The sequence below is a fragment of the Erpetoichthys calabaricus genome, chromosome 18 (genome assembly GCF_900747795.2).
Source record: "Erpetoichthys calabaricus chromosome 18, fErpCal1.3, whole genome shotgun sequence".
Lineage (NCBI taxonomy): Eukaryota > Metazoa > Chordata > Cladistia > Polypteriformes > Polypteridae > Erpetoichthys > Erpetoichthys calabaricus.
The window spans coordinates 85901651-85918717 of NC_041411.2; the positions used below are offsets into that span (position 1 = coordinate 85901651).

The 17067-nt window shown below is 55.2% G+C and overlaps 1 protein-coding gene across 2 annotated transcripts in view; it reads left to right on the top strand.

Moving 5' to 3' along the window:
- srgap3 (SLIT-ROBO Rho GTPase activating protein 3) overlaps window positions 1-9672 on the top strand; it is an 83694-nt gene extending 74022 nt beyond the window's left edge. For both annotated transcript variants that reach the window (XM_028824960.2, XM_028824961.2), the window contains exons 19-22: window positions 3135-3315; window positions 3663-3812; window positions 4111-4438; window positions 4630-9672. In XM_028824960.2, coding sequence (XP_028680793.1) covers window positions 3135-3315; window positions 3663-3812; window positions 4111-4438; window positions 4630-5046 — 1076 coding nt within the window. In that variant the 3' untranslated portion in view covers window positions 5047-9672. The remainder of the gene's footprint in view (window positions 1-3134; window positions 3316-3662; window positions 3813-4110; window positions 4439-4629) is intronic.
- The last annotated feature ends 7395 nt before the right edge of the window (window positions 9673-17067 follow it).

Here is a 17067-nt window from a genome sequence, read left to right on the forward strand (position 1 = left end):
ACTAATTCCAGTTTCATTTTAATGTGGGGGGACCAGGCTGCTTTATTCTCCCATCCCACCATCTTGGGAGTGAAGCACAAGTGTGACCTTGAAGGTGACACTTACAGCAGATGAGGTCACTGTACGCTAGCGACACTAGACACAAGGAGGTCACATTGGCAGTGGTGGGTATGTGGGCACAGGGGGCACATGGTGGTGGGAGGAGCTTTTTAAGCCTGCACAAAACTCTGCCTACAGCTGAATTGCGCCACTTCAGTAAGTGGAAGATGGCAGAAGTGTTTAAAATCATAAAGTAAACGAGCAGAATGGGCACCAGATGGCACTGTCAAATCAGCTCTTTCACAAGAGCAAAGGGGCACAGGTGCACCAGCATTCAGAAGACTGCAGACAGACGGAGCAAATCAGCAGGAGAGTTGCACCTCAGGGTCTGGAGAGGTGCTGTGCCAGGCTGAGCGGCATTACCACTGTGCCATTGGCCTGCCCGCTGGCCACCGAGCTCATAGGTCAGACGCTTGGCATTGGTGGTCTGCTTTTTCAAATTCAAGTCTCATGCATGGTGTAGATTGTCAGATATTTCAACAATCCCGTGACGACGTTAAGCAGGAGCACAGAGATCAGCTTTGTTAACAGAACTGAGTTGGCCCACTGGGTGCCACCTTCGTGCGGAGTGACATTTTCATTTCTGTGCCTGCTTAGCCTGTTGACCCCGACTGATAGAAGAGAGCAGCACACCGTGTGATGGTCCCAGGAGATATCCATCCTGGCACTTGAGCAGATGTGCCCAGCTTTGTCATTTGTTTAGACACTAAAGCAGGCAGTGAGCCTCGAGCCAGGCATGTCAAATTGGCCGATGCCTGTCTGAAGAAAACCTTTGGCCGTTTGGTCAACTTTGACTATACGGATCTCCACTACCACTGGGATTTGGCACACTGCCTCTGTGACCAGTGGAGGCACTCTGGAGCCAACCTTGAACCTGGGGTGAATGTCAAGGAGGCCAAGTTATTAAAGTGGCTGCTTTAATGTGCACATCACCACAAAGGGAGAACGCGACATCAACACAAAGACCCTCGCCCCCTGCACGAGGTGCTAACCCCCCCAATCCCCCGGGTTGTAAATCTTATTTTTTTGTTTTGGCCTTGGCACAAACATTTCAAATTTTGCCAGATTTGTCCCACTGTCGTTATTTTTTACATCTTGGTGGTGCCATTTTGACGCCGGGCACACTTTTGACAGCCGTGCCATGTCACCAGTGTGCCTGCCTTGCAGCGCCCGAGGTCCTTGGTCAATGCTACCCATTAGACAGTTTCTGATGACCTTTCTGGGCATCTTTGGCTTTGCTGTCCTATGGTTTGTGCGTTTTTGGTGCCCGCTGTGTTTGCTGTCCTGCCTCTGAGCTCTTGCCCGTTTATTTGATGGCGCCCTGGCTTGTCCCTCCTGGTCTGTTCATTTCCAGTGAGTCCTTCTCTGGACCAGCATTTCTGTGCTCACAACAAACAGGCCGATGTGCCCATGTTGGTATCTGACGTGCCCACCTCTACACGTGCCTCTGCTGTCCCTGCCTGGCTGGCTGCCTAGGCCTGTGTAGTTTGACTGCAAATATGCACTGAGGGGGCATAACGGGGGCACAGCAACAGGAGCAGGGAAGGAAGCAGTGGACAAGAATTGAAGGCGGCCACCGTTGATGAGGACGTTGGGCGCCGCGCTCGTTTTAGGGCTGTTAATGGTGGCCAGTCAGGCTGGGAGTCTGAAAATGAACACTGCAAATGGGCTGAAGGACCGGAGCCATTCAAACGTCACTCTGGTGTCACCTTGCGGTGGTTTTGTGCCCTGGCACCACACGATTCCCAGATGTTCTGCTAATTCATTGCACACGAGGAGATGAGATGTTGCTAGCGTTGCTTCTTCCTTTCCTTCGACTTGCGTTTGCAGATTTGGTTTCTTGAAGCCCCATCGTGGTCTGGGGACCTGGAGGGATCATCGTGGCGCGTCTTTGTGTCTTCTGCCATTGGAGTCCTCGGAGTCTGCACAGCTCATTAATATTGCAGGGCGAGACGTCACTCTGGGCTCTTGCCTTACATCCTCGCTCCATCAGCCACATTTAAACCCTTTTAGTCGTCTCGGGTTTCTTTCTTTCTTTTTTGTTTTCTTTGGAGAAAGCTGGCATTTGCACAAAGTCCCTGGCAGGCAGCCGAGGATGCGCCGGAGTCTCGGGTCCCCATTGGAGTTTTACAGTGGGACGTCATTGCCCACTTTTTAGCTCATTATCATCACGTGTGCAGTTAGAGACAGTGAAGTGGGGGACCGGGGGGACTCGCTTTGTTAGGGCGACCTTCTGAAAGATGACCAGGAACACCAGCAGGCCAAGAATCGGTTATATAAAAAAAAAAAACGCAAAACAAACATCCCAAGAAACCTGGCGGGCAGGTCCTTAAGCGACCCGCGAGTCTCAGTCCCTGACTGGCACCCACGTGCTTTGACGTCTTCTCTCAGTGTGCAGAATTTATCCAAAGCTCAAATCGGGTGACGCAAAGGCGTGGCGCGCAGTGACAACATCCGCTCACATGGCTAACAGTCGCTGCCACTGAAGACTTGAATTTAACCCATTCATGATGGCGCCACTTTGGTGTCACTCACTCTCAGCATGATTAAACAAACGTGACAAACACATGGAGAGCTGAATCAAGACTCGTCACCCACCCACCGTAATAAAATGAAATGCAGAATAATCGGAGCACAGCCACTGCAGGCACCTGCCTCCGCTTCAAGGACACTCACATTTTGTACACTCGCTGTGCCTTCTACTCCTCGGCCCCCTTGTCCTCCGAATCAAATCACAGGACAGACACGTTGGGGGGAGCAGGTCAGAGTGAAGCTACAGTGGCTCATCACAAACAGTGTGACCCTGGGGACAGGTGGCGTGGCATTGCGTCTACGTGTGATAGGATTGGCGTATGCCGACTGACAACCTTCTCTATCGCCCGTAGCACTGGTGAGCGCCCATCCTACCCCACCCCTACCCCCATACGTTAACGCCGGATTTTTAGTTCCTGGTGTCTGTGGAGTCATTTGTGTCCTACTGATAGCATTATTGTCACGGTCACCTCTAACAATGTTCTTCTCTTTGTCCTTCACAGAGGTGGAGCAGATTGAAGCGATTGCCAAGTTTGATTACATCGGGCGGTCGCCCCGGGAACTCTCCTTCAAGAAGGGCGCGTCACTGCTGCTCTACCACCGAGCGTCTGAAGACTGGTGGGAAGGACGTCACAATGGCGTCGACGGGCTGATCCCTCATCAGTACATCGTGGTGCAGGACATGTAAGTCTCTCTCTGTCTGTGTCACCATACTGCTGGCACTTCGGCCAGAGCCCTGAGGTGAGCGTGGCATGACAGACTGGCAGTCATTGCTCAGCCCAGGGCTGCAGGGCACCCGCCAGCCTTCCTGAACTTTTCTTGCCCGAGTCGGGGACATGAGGACACACTCTGGCCGTGCTCTCCTCTCTGTCACTCTGCCTGTGGTTATGGGCTGTGATTGCATAGGACGTTTAGGTTTTGTTGTGCGGCACTGTGACTGTCGTGAGAGTTTCTTGGTGCTGCGGACACCCGACAGTAAACGGGGTCCCAAAGTTTCTCTCTGACTCCTCTCTTCTTGCTTTCCCCCTAAGGGACGACGCCTTCTCCGACAGCCTGAGCCAGAAGGCGGACAGCGAGGCGAGCAGCGGCCCTCTCCTGGACGACAAGGCCTCGTCGAAGAATGACATCCAGTCGCCCTGCGAGCACCTGGCGGAGTACAGCTTCAGTGGTGTCATGGGCAGGTGGGTCACTGTTCACCTGGGTACTTGGCTGGTCAGGGCTTAGAGTATTGTGGGCAGGGCGAGGCACAGGACTGAAGTGCCCACACCCACCTGGCTGCAGGTGGTGCCATGTCATGTCATGTTAAATCAGTGGCTTCGGCAAACCGCAAATGGGGGCGTAGAGACATGTGACATCAGACAGGAAGTGGGTGACGCTTACAGGATGGGCGGAGCTGGAAGAAGAAGGCAGCCAATGGGAGGCGAGCCCCGTAGTAGTTGTTTAGACTGTTTATTCCACTTTGGTTTTGTTTGCCCCTAGGGTCCGCTTGCGGTCAGACGGGGCTGCCATTCCACGTCGTAGAAGTGGCGCAGACAACAACAGCCCACCGAGAGGGACCGCGCCAGCCCTGGACACGCCTCCGAGAGCAGCAGCCTGTCCCAGTAGCCCTCACAAAATGTCTGTGAACCGAGGCAGAATGGACAGCCCGGAAAAGCGCAGAATGGCGATGTTTGGCAGTGCCGGCAGCATCAACTATTCGGAAAGGAGACCCCTGGCAGATGGCCACCCGCTGAGGCAGACCCCTGGCTCCACCAGACATAGTAGCCTGGGGGACCACAAATCGCTGGAAGCCGAAGCCCTGGCAGAGGTGGGTTTGTTTCATTTCTTCTGTGCCACTTTGCTGGTGGTCCCTCCATTTTTAGTGTCCCTGTACTGTCACGTGCGTTCACCCTCGAGCCCAACTTTTGACCCCTAAACACGACGCCAGCCAGGTGACTCTGCCTCTGGTTAAACCGCAGCTAAGTACCAGTGAGTGTGAATTTCTTCTCTGAATTCCAGGACATTGAGAAGACGATGAGCACCGCACTGAATGAGTTACGTGAACTGGAGCGACAGAACACCGTGAAGCAGGCGCCCGATGTCGTGCTGGACACCCTGGAGCCCCTGAAGAACCCTGGCATGGGCTCTGTGAACTCGGAGCCGGCAAGCCCCCTGCACACCATCATGATTCGGGATCCGGACGCCGCCATGAGGCGCAGTGCCAGCTCCACCACAGAGATGATGACCACCTTCAAGCCCGCCCTGTCAGCCCGAATGGCGGGCGCCCAGCTGAGGCCCCCTCCCATGAGGCCTGCCCGGCCGGTGGTCCAGCACCGCTCCAGCAGCAGCAGCAGCTCTGGGATGGGCAGCCCGGCTGTGACCCCTACGGAAAAAATCTTTCCAAACAGCTCATCGGATAAGTCTGGCACAATGTGATGGGTGGGCAAAAGACGGTGAGAGCAATCCTGAGGGATCACAGTGGGCCGTGGGATGGAACCTGGGTGCTTGTTTGAAGAGGCCGAGCGATGCACCCTGGCACTAACGTGAGCAAACTCTTCTGTGCTCCCAAAAAAATAAATAAATAAATACATGCTCGAGTGGAAGCGCCGTCTCCATGCCAGTCTACTCGTAGTCTGGTGGTCTGGCTCGGGGGCCCCTTCACAGGAAAGCTGGCGAGGCGCATGTGTCACCAGGAGGTGTTGAACTGAACTCCTACTGCGCCCTTTGTCTTCAGATCTGAACTGGACTGACTGGGAGTCGGAGCACTAATCTGAAATGTGCAAACAGACCCTCAGTCGGCGGTCCGTCCTGCACCACTGGACAAACGGGGACGCGAGGATGGAGGGAGGCAGGCAGGCACCGTCCACAGGCCTGCACGCTACTGCAAAGGCCACTTGGGCCGAGGCTTCGGGCAGGTCAGCAGCATGACACGCAGACTCTGCTTGGGGGGAACAAATGGAACAAAGGGGACAGGCACACACTGCGAGGGGCTCTACGCTGTGTATACTGTATGTGCCCTGTATGGACTCGTACCGTGTGTGTGTGCGATGGAGATATCGATGAATACACAGCAGGTATGGAACACACACACACAGCAGCGGTCACAAGTGGCGCTGCTTGTACCCAAAGGGTCCCCGAGGTGACGTCGGGGCTGATGAGGGAAGCTGCGATTTTGTGAAGACCTGCAGCAGCTCTCGAGGCGTCCCCCGGTGTCCCTGTGAATTACCGGCGTGTGCGCTGCGTCTGTATGTAACGGAATGTCGAAACACACACACACACACAGCCCGCTAGAGCATGTTTGTATGTACCCAACACGTCCCACTGTCACTTGTGTGTATACGGTACATGGATGGATAGACGGTAAGTTTTTTTATTTATTGGAAAGACAAGAATTGGGAGAGACCCTGAGGGGCTGGGAACCCACCGGGTTTAATACAAAGCAAAGTGACAAAATGACAAGCACAGATGTCTCGTGTCCCCTGCCAACTCTCACTGACTTTCTCAGCTGTCACCTTCAGTCTCCATCCTTGTAGCAGAACGTCGACTGCCAGTGCCAGCATTCCTTAAATGCCACCAGCGAGGACCCCTGGGTGAAACTGGAGGTGAAGTCCTCTGGTCAGTGAGTTAGAGAGAAGCTGGCATTAGTGACGTGGGCACTGGGAGAGGCTCCATAGACGCTCCCTATGTGCACACACGTAGAGGACAGAGAGTTGGGGTCTCGACTGAACAATCGGAGGTAAAATAAATGAAACCGGTGACAGTCACCACATTGCCATTGTTCTCTCAAGGATGAGAGTGCCAGTGCCAATGCCAGGGCCAGAAGGGGGGGGGGGGGGGGCTTGCAGAGCTATGATGGGAGTGGCATGACACATCCTCTGTGGGGTCTTCTCCAGTCTCCGTGGTCTCAGTGTTTCCCTGTACAGTATGTATTCTATTGTATTCTATTCCATACACACACAACTCGGAGGACACGTACTGACACAGCGTGTCTGAGCAGAAGCACACGCCGGGTGGGCATGGCGAGAGCAGACCCCCGGGCCGACTTGGAGTGCGCATGTGGCAGCGCCGTAGTGTGTGAGTGTGCAGTATGCGCCTGTCTTTAAAGCACTTGGCTTTGTTCTAATGCTGTTATGTCACAAGCGTCCCCCAATAGGCCGATCTGTACACAGGGGGCTGCTTGTGCCCGCGGCTTTCCTCCTTTTTTCTTTTATTTCTTGATGTATGACTGGCACATGCCCACGCTGCTCTTTCTTCTTTTTGCACTGGCTGACTATTTCTTGCTTTTCTCTAAAGTGGCATCAGGTGAGCGTCTCAGGTCAGTTTGCCCAGTTCTCCATGCCCAGTTCCAGGATGGCACTCTTTTTAAAGAACTCTGAATGAGATGTGGGACACCGCAACTAACCTGACAAGCTTGATGGGCCGGGCACTGTGCCATGCTCTTGTGTTGGGTGGCACCCACGCGCTTCCCAGAGCAGCACCAGCTACTTCACTTTCCCTGGCAGGACCAGTTGGTTGTCGAGTGGTGGGGTCTGCTTATTCGCCTTGGCAGGCCAGAGATGGCAGACGAATGGAAAGGACAAGTCGCACTTGATGGCTTCTGTGAGGGAGGGCTACTCGCCCCACAGGTCTGTTGGTGGTCTGGGAGGCGGGGTCAGAGGGCACTAGCAGAAGGAAGTTGTGACGTCGCACTGACCTTTCACCTGTACGGTCAACTGTCTAAAAAACGGCAGCTCGCTGGCCATTGGGTGAGGCGGTGAACATTCGCTACGCTTTCATGAGAAACGCGCAGAAGTGGGGGGTGAAGTGGGAACTCCACCGGCATGCGGACACGGCGGAGGTGGCAGCGGTGGCCTTGTGTTCACCAGAATCCGTCCCCAGGTGTAGCTTAGAAGTGTTTCCCAGGATGATAATCGTTGTTGTTTTTATTGGACTGGGGGGTCTTGAACTGACACAGCTTACCATTAGGCTGCTCTTGGCTCGGGCTTGACGCTGGGTTTGTGCCAGCACCGCCACACCTGTAGAGTTAGGGCTGGGAATAAGAAGACTAGTCGATGATGGCGGTCCGGCCCGAGTGTCCCAGTACACGGGAGGTCGGCTCTTTACCAGTTCAGTTATTGAGCGGTGGTGCTCAGACTTGCAGGATTTCACTTGCTGCGTCCCCTCGTCGTCCGAAGGCCGTGTCACACTGACGTCTAGCGCCGAGGGTGTGTCACATGAAAGGCCTGCAGTGGCCCCACTCTGACGAGGTGTCACGTGCTGAGAACGCTGGCATTAGAGCAGGAGCACGGCGGGCGCACCAACCACGGCCACAGTGTGCCCCTGAAACTTCACAGCCATTTATAAGACATGAATTTGAATGGGTGTCCCTGTTGGAGTGGACAGCTGGGCTGGCGCTCGAGGAGCCCTCTCGGTGGTAGGGGACACACGGGGGTGGTTGGGATCTCAGATGTCCTCTTTAAACACAACGTGACGCCTTTTCTTGGGTGCAGTGGTGGCTGCGTGGAGGTTGAGGAGTCACTTCTGATGAGCACATTTGACTTTTTCTGAAGCCCCTCTTGCCCGCGGTCCACTAAATCTAACAAAACCATTGGCCGAGGTGCCAGCTTTCATTGTCGGATCACCTGAGCTCCGCCTTTGCCAGTTGCCAGGTTCAGTGACAATTCACCCCTGGCTTTTGGGGGCTGAAATGTGTCCACGTTCACCGCCGCAGGTCCTCAGGCCCAGGCTGCAGTGAGGCGTTGCCCAAACTCTCTGAGCGGGCTGCCGGCCTGCACTCGCCTAATGATAGAAGGACAAGGGGAGGCCTTCAAAAACAGTCACCCGTCCTTTAAATTAGAGAGTCGCTGTGTAAAGTAATGACGAGGACCTCAAATCCAAACGCGCCGGGGAGCTGAAAGTGGAACAGAACGACGACCGGCCATCTTGTGACCAGCAATGGGGGTGGAGCTTCACACCATAAATGTGCGGAGATGAAAAGAGCAAATGTGACAAAACACACACGAGGACGCGCCAGTCAGGGTCTGCCATCTTGGGGTCCAACCAGGAAGTTGCCGCGGCCGCCATGCCACTCGACTAACGGAGAGTCCTTCATCGTACTCCTTGACCATCCGCTGCTGTGGCACAGACAGTGTGTGGCGATGCAGTGAAACACTCCGCTCATTAGACAACACAGTCACATGGGCGCTAATCTGACAGCCAATTGGCTCTCCTCGTGAATGAATGCTGCAGAGCAAACTTCTGCTGGTCACCGTCAATTTGCGTGGCATGGAGGTCACGTGATGCTCGGCGTATATAAGATGGTGGCACGCTCCTGCTGAACGTCCCAGCTTTGCATCCTTGACGTTATTTTTAGGGGGTTTCTGGGAGGACTTCAGTCCTCGGACATCACAGGGTAGACAGCTGGTGGACAATGTGCCCAATACAGCCGCACGGGAGGACCCGCCGTTACCGCTTAGATGCCATCCTGTCCGCTGGCTTACTGTGTTGGGCTTTGAAGCCCCCAACGGATTGACGTCCCTCACCCCCCTCTGACATGAGCTCCTGGCTGTGGTGTCGGTGGGCTGAGACAAACCCTGAAGCATGGAGTTAGCGGCCCCCCGCTGGTGTGTCCCACCACATTTCAGGCGTCGCCTGTTTTAGCGGTGGGTGCAGAAGAAACCCCTCACTTTTTAATTTTAAACTGGGCAAAAATGAGAAAGTGCGAGCCCCCGCAGCACGAGTGGGTGGGCATTAAAGGGCAGGGCAGCCGACCAAATTCAGTGGGCGCATCTGTGGCAGTGGTAGCATGGGGGGCTCGTACCACCGTGCTGCTTTGACGGATTGGGATGATAATGATGGGGTGGGTGACGACGCGGTCCCCTCTTGGTCACTTTACAGGGCACAGACGGGCTGGTGGGCCGCCTTCCGGTCGTGTACAGATTCCTTTAAATGACATTTCTTTGTATGTTACGCTCTATTTTTCTATGTAACTAAATTGCAATAAGTTGCTTTTCTAGGCTATAGAAGTTTTTATTAATATTTGATTTTTTTAAAGATACAAAATATAATTTGCCATTTCTGAAAGTGCATTGGGTCTCTTAAATAACTGCGTGTAAGGACCAGAGAGGTGACGAAGGGACACACAGAATGTGCTCATCATGGCCATTGAGTCGTACCCCCCTGTGACGCTGCGCTTGTGACTGTCCTCGTCCCATTGGGCTTGTGTTTGTAAGGAGGTCACATGTCTGTCATTTGATTTAAAAGTACCGCTGGCCCGTCCCTGCTGTCCTCTGTCTCCATAAAGCTGCTACGTGACGCCCGCGTGTGTCTGTGTGTGGTCATTGTCATTCATTTGAGCTCATCGTCACAGTTGTCCTACAGCCTCGTGACAGCAGGACAACAATCACGTCACCGTCACACGACAGACACGAGAAACGCACCCGAGGTGCACATGAGCCGTCATCATCTGATTGGAGGAATTCGTCACGCAGGTTTGGATTTGGCTAAGGATGTCACCTGAAGGCCTGACCCGTTCCCCCCCGTCCCAAACGGAGTCGGTCCATTTCACCGACCTCTTAAACCGAAGAAAAAAATCCAACAATGAGAAAAAAACCAAAGGCTTGAAACATCAAATCCAAAAGGGTCAAAGTCACAAGTGAAGGCCACCAAGGGGTCCAGAGCAGGTCCACCTGGGCATCCAGACCACCACACACGTCACATGGCGAAACCAGCAAGGCCAGGGGCGCTGAGGAGCTTTTAATCCACCAACGTCACCGTCTGGGATTGAGTAGCCTCCATGCCACCCCACTGAGCGAACCTGGCAAAGGTGAGTCCGCCCACTAACCAGCACTCCACAGCCACACACATCAGGTCCCCAGATGTGACACAGCAACGTCACCAACATGAGTGCCACTTCTGGCTTCTCGCTTTCTGAGGATCTGCGTTTGGGTTTCACTTTTGTCTTTCGAATTTCTGCCACCATTTTGGCAGGCTGCCTTCGCTGTCACGCATCTCCTAGAAGTTGTGACATCATCAGGATGACGCCATCAGGATATTCCACGTCCCATTTTTAAATCTTTGGGGTTTTGGTGTTCAGTCGCCCATCGTTGGCCACCCCTCTTGCACTCCTCTTGTGTCTTTGGCTTTTCACCCTCCTACCATGCCCACTTTGGCTTCGCTCTTTCTGTGGGTCTTAATATTAAATTGGCCATCGCACTGCACTGGCACAACAAAAACATCCCCAACAACAAAGAGCGGGCACCACGGCTTTAACCGACTCCTAACGCTCTGGAAATCCCACTGACCTTCAGAATGGACTTTGCTGTTCGAAGCTCAGAGACAAGGGAGTGGACTGCCCCACCGTGCCCCCCCGTCAGCATTAGAACTTCACTGGTGGTGATGGATGAAAGCCACCTGGGGTCTCAGTGCCTGGGATGATGAAGCCACGTCCAACATATGACACCACAGACTGGGTCCTCCCCTCCCTGCCCTGCTGTCTTTAGCCAGTAGTGGTGCCCGTGTGCCCTTGCTTAAGAGCGCATCCCCTCCAGGACCCCCGTATGGTAAGACTGTTGCCGCTATGGTTAAGATGGAGGTTGAGTGACCTTCGTCGTGGGCTCAGGAGGCTGCAGTTAGAGCCATCTTAGCGGACCCTCACTTCCCGAGGCCAGTTTAGCACAACAGCACCATCTGCTGGGGAAAAAGACACATGGCAGGGACACTGCTGGTTAGGACGGACTCTCCAAGATACAACTGGGGACAAAATGGCAAACCTGGTGGCCTCGCAGGTGAAGAGAGTGGGTTTAGACCCCAGCACTGTGCCAACGGGCCTGGCGCCTTCTCTAACGCGTACCTGCACCTCCCCTTCGATGGCCTCCTGGCTGAGACCCCTTTTGAGGCTCAGCCTGTGGTCACTTCCAAGGTCACTTCTGGGCCCCTAAGACACACTTGCAGTCCACAGACTGGTGCCAGGTCAGAGCCTCCTCTAGTGTCACTGCGAGCCCCCAGGAGTCTGCCCACAACTTAGGGCTCCCTGCTTCCCTGAGCTGGGCTGACCCTCGAAGTCCTCACTTTTGCTCTTCGGCCCCCCCACTGTAGAACTCCATAGGGTCTTCACTGCGTCCACCCCAATCTGAGGGCCACTCCAGGGCCTTTGCTGATGACAATGATCTGCCAGTTTAAGGGTCCTGTTGTGAAGACCCACCTGATGCCCGGGTTGCCCACTGATCTTGTGGCCCAGCCCCAGTTCCTTAAATCCCATACAAGCCCTCCAGAAGGCCACTTCAGCTTGCCCTCTGTGTTTCTGCCAGGTGGACAGTGTGGCCGGCCAGCTGTTCCTTTGGTCCTCACTCTGTCCCCACTTAGTCCCCGGCTCGTATGCTCACTACACACACTGCGGCCCACCATTCTCCTCAAGCTCGGCTCACTCTGCCACACTGGACTTCTGCCCACACATTATGTTGTCTGGCTGTGCCAATGCCAGGGGGCTGTGAGATGACCCCCCCCCCGCTCACCCTCTGGCTTCCTGGCTTCCATCTCCTTGCACTCCAGTAAACAGGGGTGGCGGTGCTGCCATGGTCTCGGGACCCTTCAGCCCTGTTGGCTCCTCCATGCCAGCAGGGCACATTGAAGGGGACCCCATGCTGTGGCAAGTCAGTGTGTCCAGACTCCAGCCACCTAACTGGTCAGTCGGCCAGTGCCCATGCAGAACGGGCAGCCAGTTAGCAGGACATCTGCAGGAGGCCATGAGGGGCCAGTGGACCCCCGTGAACTGCGGCAGGTCCACGTGAGCAGTGCAGTGGCACAGGATCACCAGCAGGTGGCAGCAGTGCTCCGTCTAGCCACAGGGTCTCCAGTCGTTGGTCGTTCTGCTTTATTTCATTTTGTTCTTTCATGGCACATCGCCACACAGAGGACCCCCTGCTTGTTCTCTGAGGTGCTCGACCCTCGAGGCCAGTGCCAGTGTGGTCACTCCAGCAGACCCGGCCTGGACAGCACTGTGTCACTGGGTGACAGATGACAGTTCTATGTTTGGTGCCGGAGTGGCTGGTGGGTCGTGTCTTCTGCATGGGGTCTGCTTGAGTTCAGGTTGGCTGAAAGTGGGAGTGTGCCCGGCTGGTGCTATAAACAGATGGGCAGGTGCTGGTGGGCTTGAGTGAGTTCTGAGTGGGACTGGCGTGCTGTCTCTGTGGGCGTCCATCTCTTCAGTCCAGCAGATGCCATCTGTCTTGTCACTGAAGCTGATGTGCCACCAACCGGAGCCCCCCCTGGTGGGCACCTGCATGTTCTCCCTGTGCCACCGGGCGTGCAGGTTGGCCTGACTGGTGGCCCTCTTGAGACTTGCCTGAGATTATTTAATAAGACGGACGTCCAGTGACACAGTAAAGGGGAAGCAGAGGCTCAGGGCAGCAAAATGTCACGCGACGTCACAAACAGCCATCCAAAGGACGAGGAGGACAAACAAAGACCCTCAAAACACTTTGGGTGGAGCCTGCCCCATAGGCACCCTGCCCGCTCTCTTTAGACACTCCAGTGTGTGACAGTGACTGGCCAGCACAGGTGCAGACGAGGGTGGTCTTGACAGCGGCCCCCTGTGGACCTCCCTGTTATGGACCAAGATAAGAATGACCTCCGTGGGGTCTTGTTAAAAGTGAGCTGCCTCCTCCTTTGTGACAGAATGTCATGGGGACAATACAAGTGACAAGCTTCACCATCAGGCCTCCTGTGGACACACAGTGAGGGCCTCATGCCAACCCACCGAGCAGACCCCTGGCCAGGAGTGTCACTGGCATCCCTATGTGTGCCCTACCAGGCTAGCGTGCTTCTGCTTAGAGTCAGTAGTGTTGGCAAAGCGCAGGGAGATACGGACCACTGGACCCCCAAACAAAACACAATGAAAGCCAGCGTGATATAAGAGCGTGGCATTCGGAGTTCATTTCCGGGCTTTCTCTGCACGCCCTGCACATTTCCATGCCTGCTGCTGCTGATCAAATTAGCCGAAGTGCCAAATGCCAATTTCACGGGTGGCGTTGGCTCAGATATTAAACACAGCTGTGCTGGGGTGCCATTGGCTTTAAAGGCCCAGCCTGCCTTTGTCCTCTGAGCCACCATGGGCCCGGCGGGTGACACCTTTTCATATAGCGCCTTTGACCGAGTGCAGCAGGTGGCTTTTCCTGTCAAGCTGAGTTTCATTGAAACGGTGACAATGGGGACAATGGAATCATAAAAGAGAAAACTGGTGACAAACAATCCAGTCCGAACTCCCGAAGGCCGGGACACCAGTAGGACACTCCTGCTCCTCGGGTACACCAGGTGACATTTTTATCCAAGGTGACCCTGAGGCACAACTGGAGCTCCAGTAGGTGACGTCACTGAACCTCAGGGTCTGAAGGCCAAAGCCTTAGCCACTACGCCAGTTCTAGAAAGCATTCAATGGTGGCTTCTGTCTGTCCATCTGTCCGCTTTGAGGCCACATGAATGGTCACCTCTCGCTCTGTGACAGCTGAGGCCCTGACGCTCACGCCTCTGACAGCCCGTCGTGTAGTCTGACGTCCCCAGTGACTCGGTCCAAGTGGTCACGGCCAGAAACCCCACAAGTCACTGGTCAGCACTCGGTGACCTGATGACGGTGACTCGATGTGCCTCAGTGACCTTAACACGAACTGACCATTAGATGTCACACTGACGTCACCCACAGTGTCACAGGACCTGCTCAGTCGCTGTCCATCGGTGTTCTCTTCAGTCCACTGACCACCATAAACCGTCCCACCAGGTCAAGCTGGCCACAGGAGAAGACCTTTGGAAAGACTGACGGGCAGGTCGAGCTCAGAGGGTCACACCCACAAATGTGGCGTCACGTGTCTCCTACTTGGCTTTGGGTGGGGAGGCACCAATGGGGGCGTCCCAGTGCATGTGCTCTGTGTCATTCAGGGCTGCCACTGGCCGCCAGGGGGCAACGAGACAAAGCGCCGTGACGAGCGGGAGGGCAGAGCGGGGGTGGGGGGCGTGACGGGGTCACTCGGGTCCCTCTATTATTCCAATTTGGATTAAGGCTTGAAGACTTGCACTGTCAAAAATCCACAAGGATTCCGCCAAGCTAAGGATGACTTTGTGCCGCTGTGACAAACCAAAGGGGGGCTTTGACTGCGGGGGCTTCCACGCCGCCTGTTTGTGGACTGAAATTCTACTGCCATAGTCCAGCAGGAGCCGCAGGGCCTCATGCCCTCCAGGATGGCATCATGGACCGAATCGAGTCAGGCGGACCCACAGGGGCCTGGCGGGGGTCCGTGCCCAGTCACACCGTGACACCCCAGGCATGTCCAGGTTTGCTGGACTGCCGACTCCTGATGGAGATCCATCTGGTCCTGGGCTGGCCCTGCTCTTCTGGGCACAGACGTGGGCACAGACTCTCTGCTGGAATGTTGGCGTGACAGCTTCCTCCGCACAGCAGTTTGTTGTTTACATGAATAACTCATCAGAAGGGGAGCCGATGCCAAGGGCAGCCCGTTCTCAAGGTGGCACTCCCAGTTTAATGGTTTAGTATGGCAGCTGGGGACGCTCAGAGAGGGCAGCACGATGTGGTTCAGGGTCGCGGGGGCACAGGTGAGGGTCCTACACACGGAGGACACCATGGAAAACCCAAGAAGTGCCCCCCCCCCCAATGTGGTGTGCATGGCCCGCTTTGGTTTTCATTACACGGAATGTTTTCCAAGTCTGTCTGCAATTAACGGCTGCGCTCTAATCCTTTAATACGGTCGCCCTGCTCCGCTTTCTCACAGTGACGTCTGGGACGCTTCCAGCTGTGGCCCCCCGGGCTGGCATCCCACCCTTGACTGTCCGTGTGCTGCTTGAAAGGCCAAAGGACACATCTGGAGAAGCTGTAGCGCTGCTGTGCCCGCGGGCCTTGGCACGCCTGATGACTGTGGCAGGAGGAAGAGGCGATGTGACCCGTCTGAACATCCCTGGACTGCACCCTGCGCCCTCCTGATGCCCCACCGGCGCCACTGCTCATGGTTTGGTGGTGGGCTTCTGTTTCTCAGGGCCAGGTCGTTGGGCTGCCATACTGGCACTGTGATTGGCACTCCATGTTTGGGCCACTGGGGGACGACCCCAAGCATTTAATTCAGGTGGGACTGACCACTGCAGCTCGTCACTCCTGGGCCACTCAAACCGTCCTATCAGCGGCCGACCACATGAGGGGCCCCGAGTCCTCACACTGCCTACCAGTCACCTTGGGGGCCGACTTCAAATGCCCCCCAACACCATAAGAGGCTTTCAATGGCTGAGGCCCGTCGGACTTGCCAGACCTTGTCGATGCCCGCGGCTCAATGCGCGTACCGACTCAAGATGGCCGCCTACTGACCTTCAATAGTGGAGGTGGAGCTGTGAGCTGACCGGCCCGTTGGCTGCTGATTGGCCAGAATAATGATGACCCGTCATATCCTGGAATCCAGTGCCAGCTGGCTAGCTGTCTGTTATATAGCGCCTTTCTCTTGAATGAAGCGACTCCCTTACCTTGAACCGGCGCTCCGACTGTCACCCCTTCGCTTTTTATTGAAGGTTTTGCGTTCTCGTTCATGAAACGTTAATAAATGAAGAGGATCTTTGCCTTTGTCACTCAGGCCAGGGGCCGACGGCTCCCCTCTCCACATCGTTGGAGCGTCAGAAATACAATAAGAATAAAACATCAATCAGGTCGTGTGCACTTATGGGGTACATCGATAAGGGGGGTCAACATCAGCAAAACCCACCAGCTGCTGACTGACCTCCAGCACACCAAAGAGGGGAGGGGACGTGGAGGTGGTCCACTCCGACAAGTACTGGGGGTCTGCTCTCGTAACACAGGCGAACCACAGAAGAGAGGACCGAGCGGACTCACATCTTCTACAACTCTGTGACGGCCACCAAATAGACAAGCTAATTCAAAGGGCCAACTCACTCCGGACCCCCTGAAGGAGGAGCACAGAATGGAGACAGATGTGGTACCAACCCCGAGGGGAAGCTGTCTTTGGGTGTGACCTCTGGAGGTCAGAGTGCAGGGTCCATCGTTGTACTTCGGATTTTCAGGTGCTCAAGGGCCCAGCGGAGTTTGAACCCTCCAGGTGGCAGCACGGCCCCTCAGCCTCAGAGCCACCATCACCACTCCACCTCTGTGACGGCCCAACGCTGAGGACCAATCAGCCAGCGACGGGGGCTCCTTGACGCCAGCAGCACTACGTCAGTGGCACTGGGCCACTTTGGTGTGCCACATGTTCCACCAGTTCATTTGGTTAGTGGTGCCACTGTGTTCCCCAGTTCAGAGCCGTCACCCGGGGGCCCCATGCTAATCTACTGTATGTATGTTGGGACTTGGGTGGGGGTCCCATTGCACCGCTTCATGGGGGGCTATAATGCTGCCCCAGGTCCCTTCTTTTATTTTTTCAGCCTTTGCTTTTGTCAAAGTGCTGCTCGGCCACTACAAGGTGGTCCCTAAAGATGGCA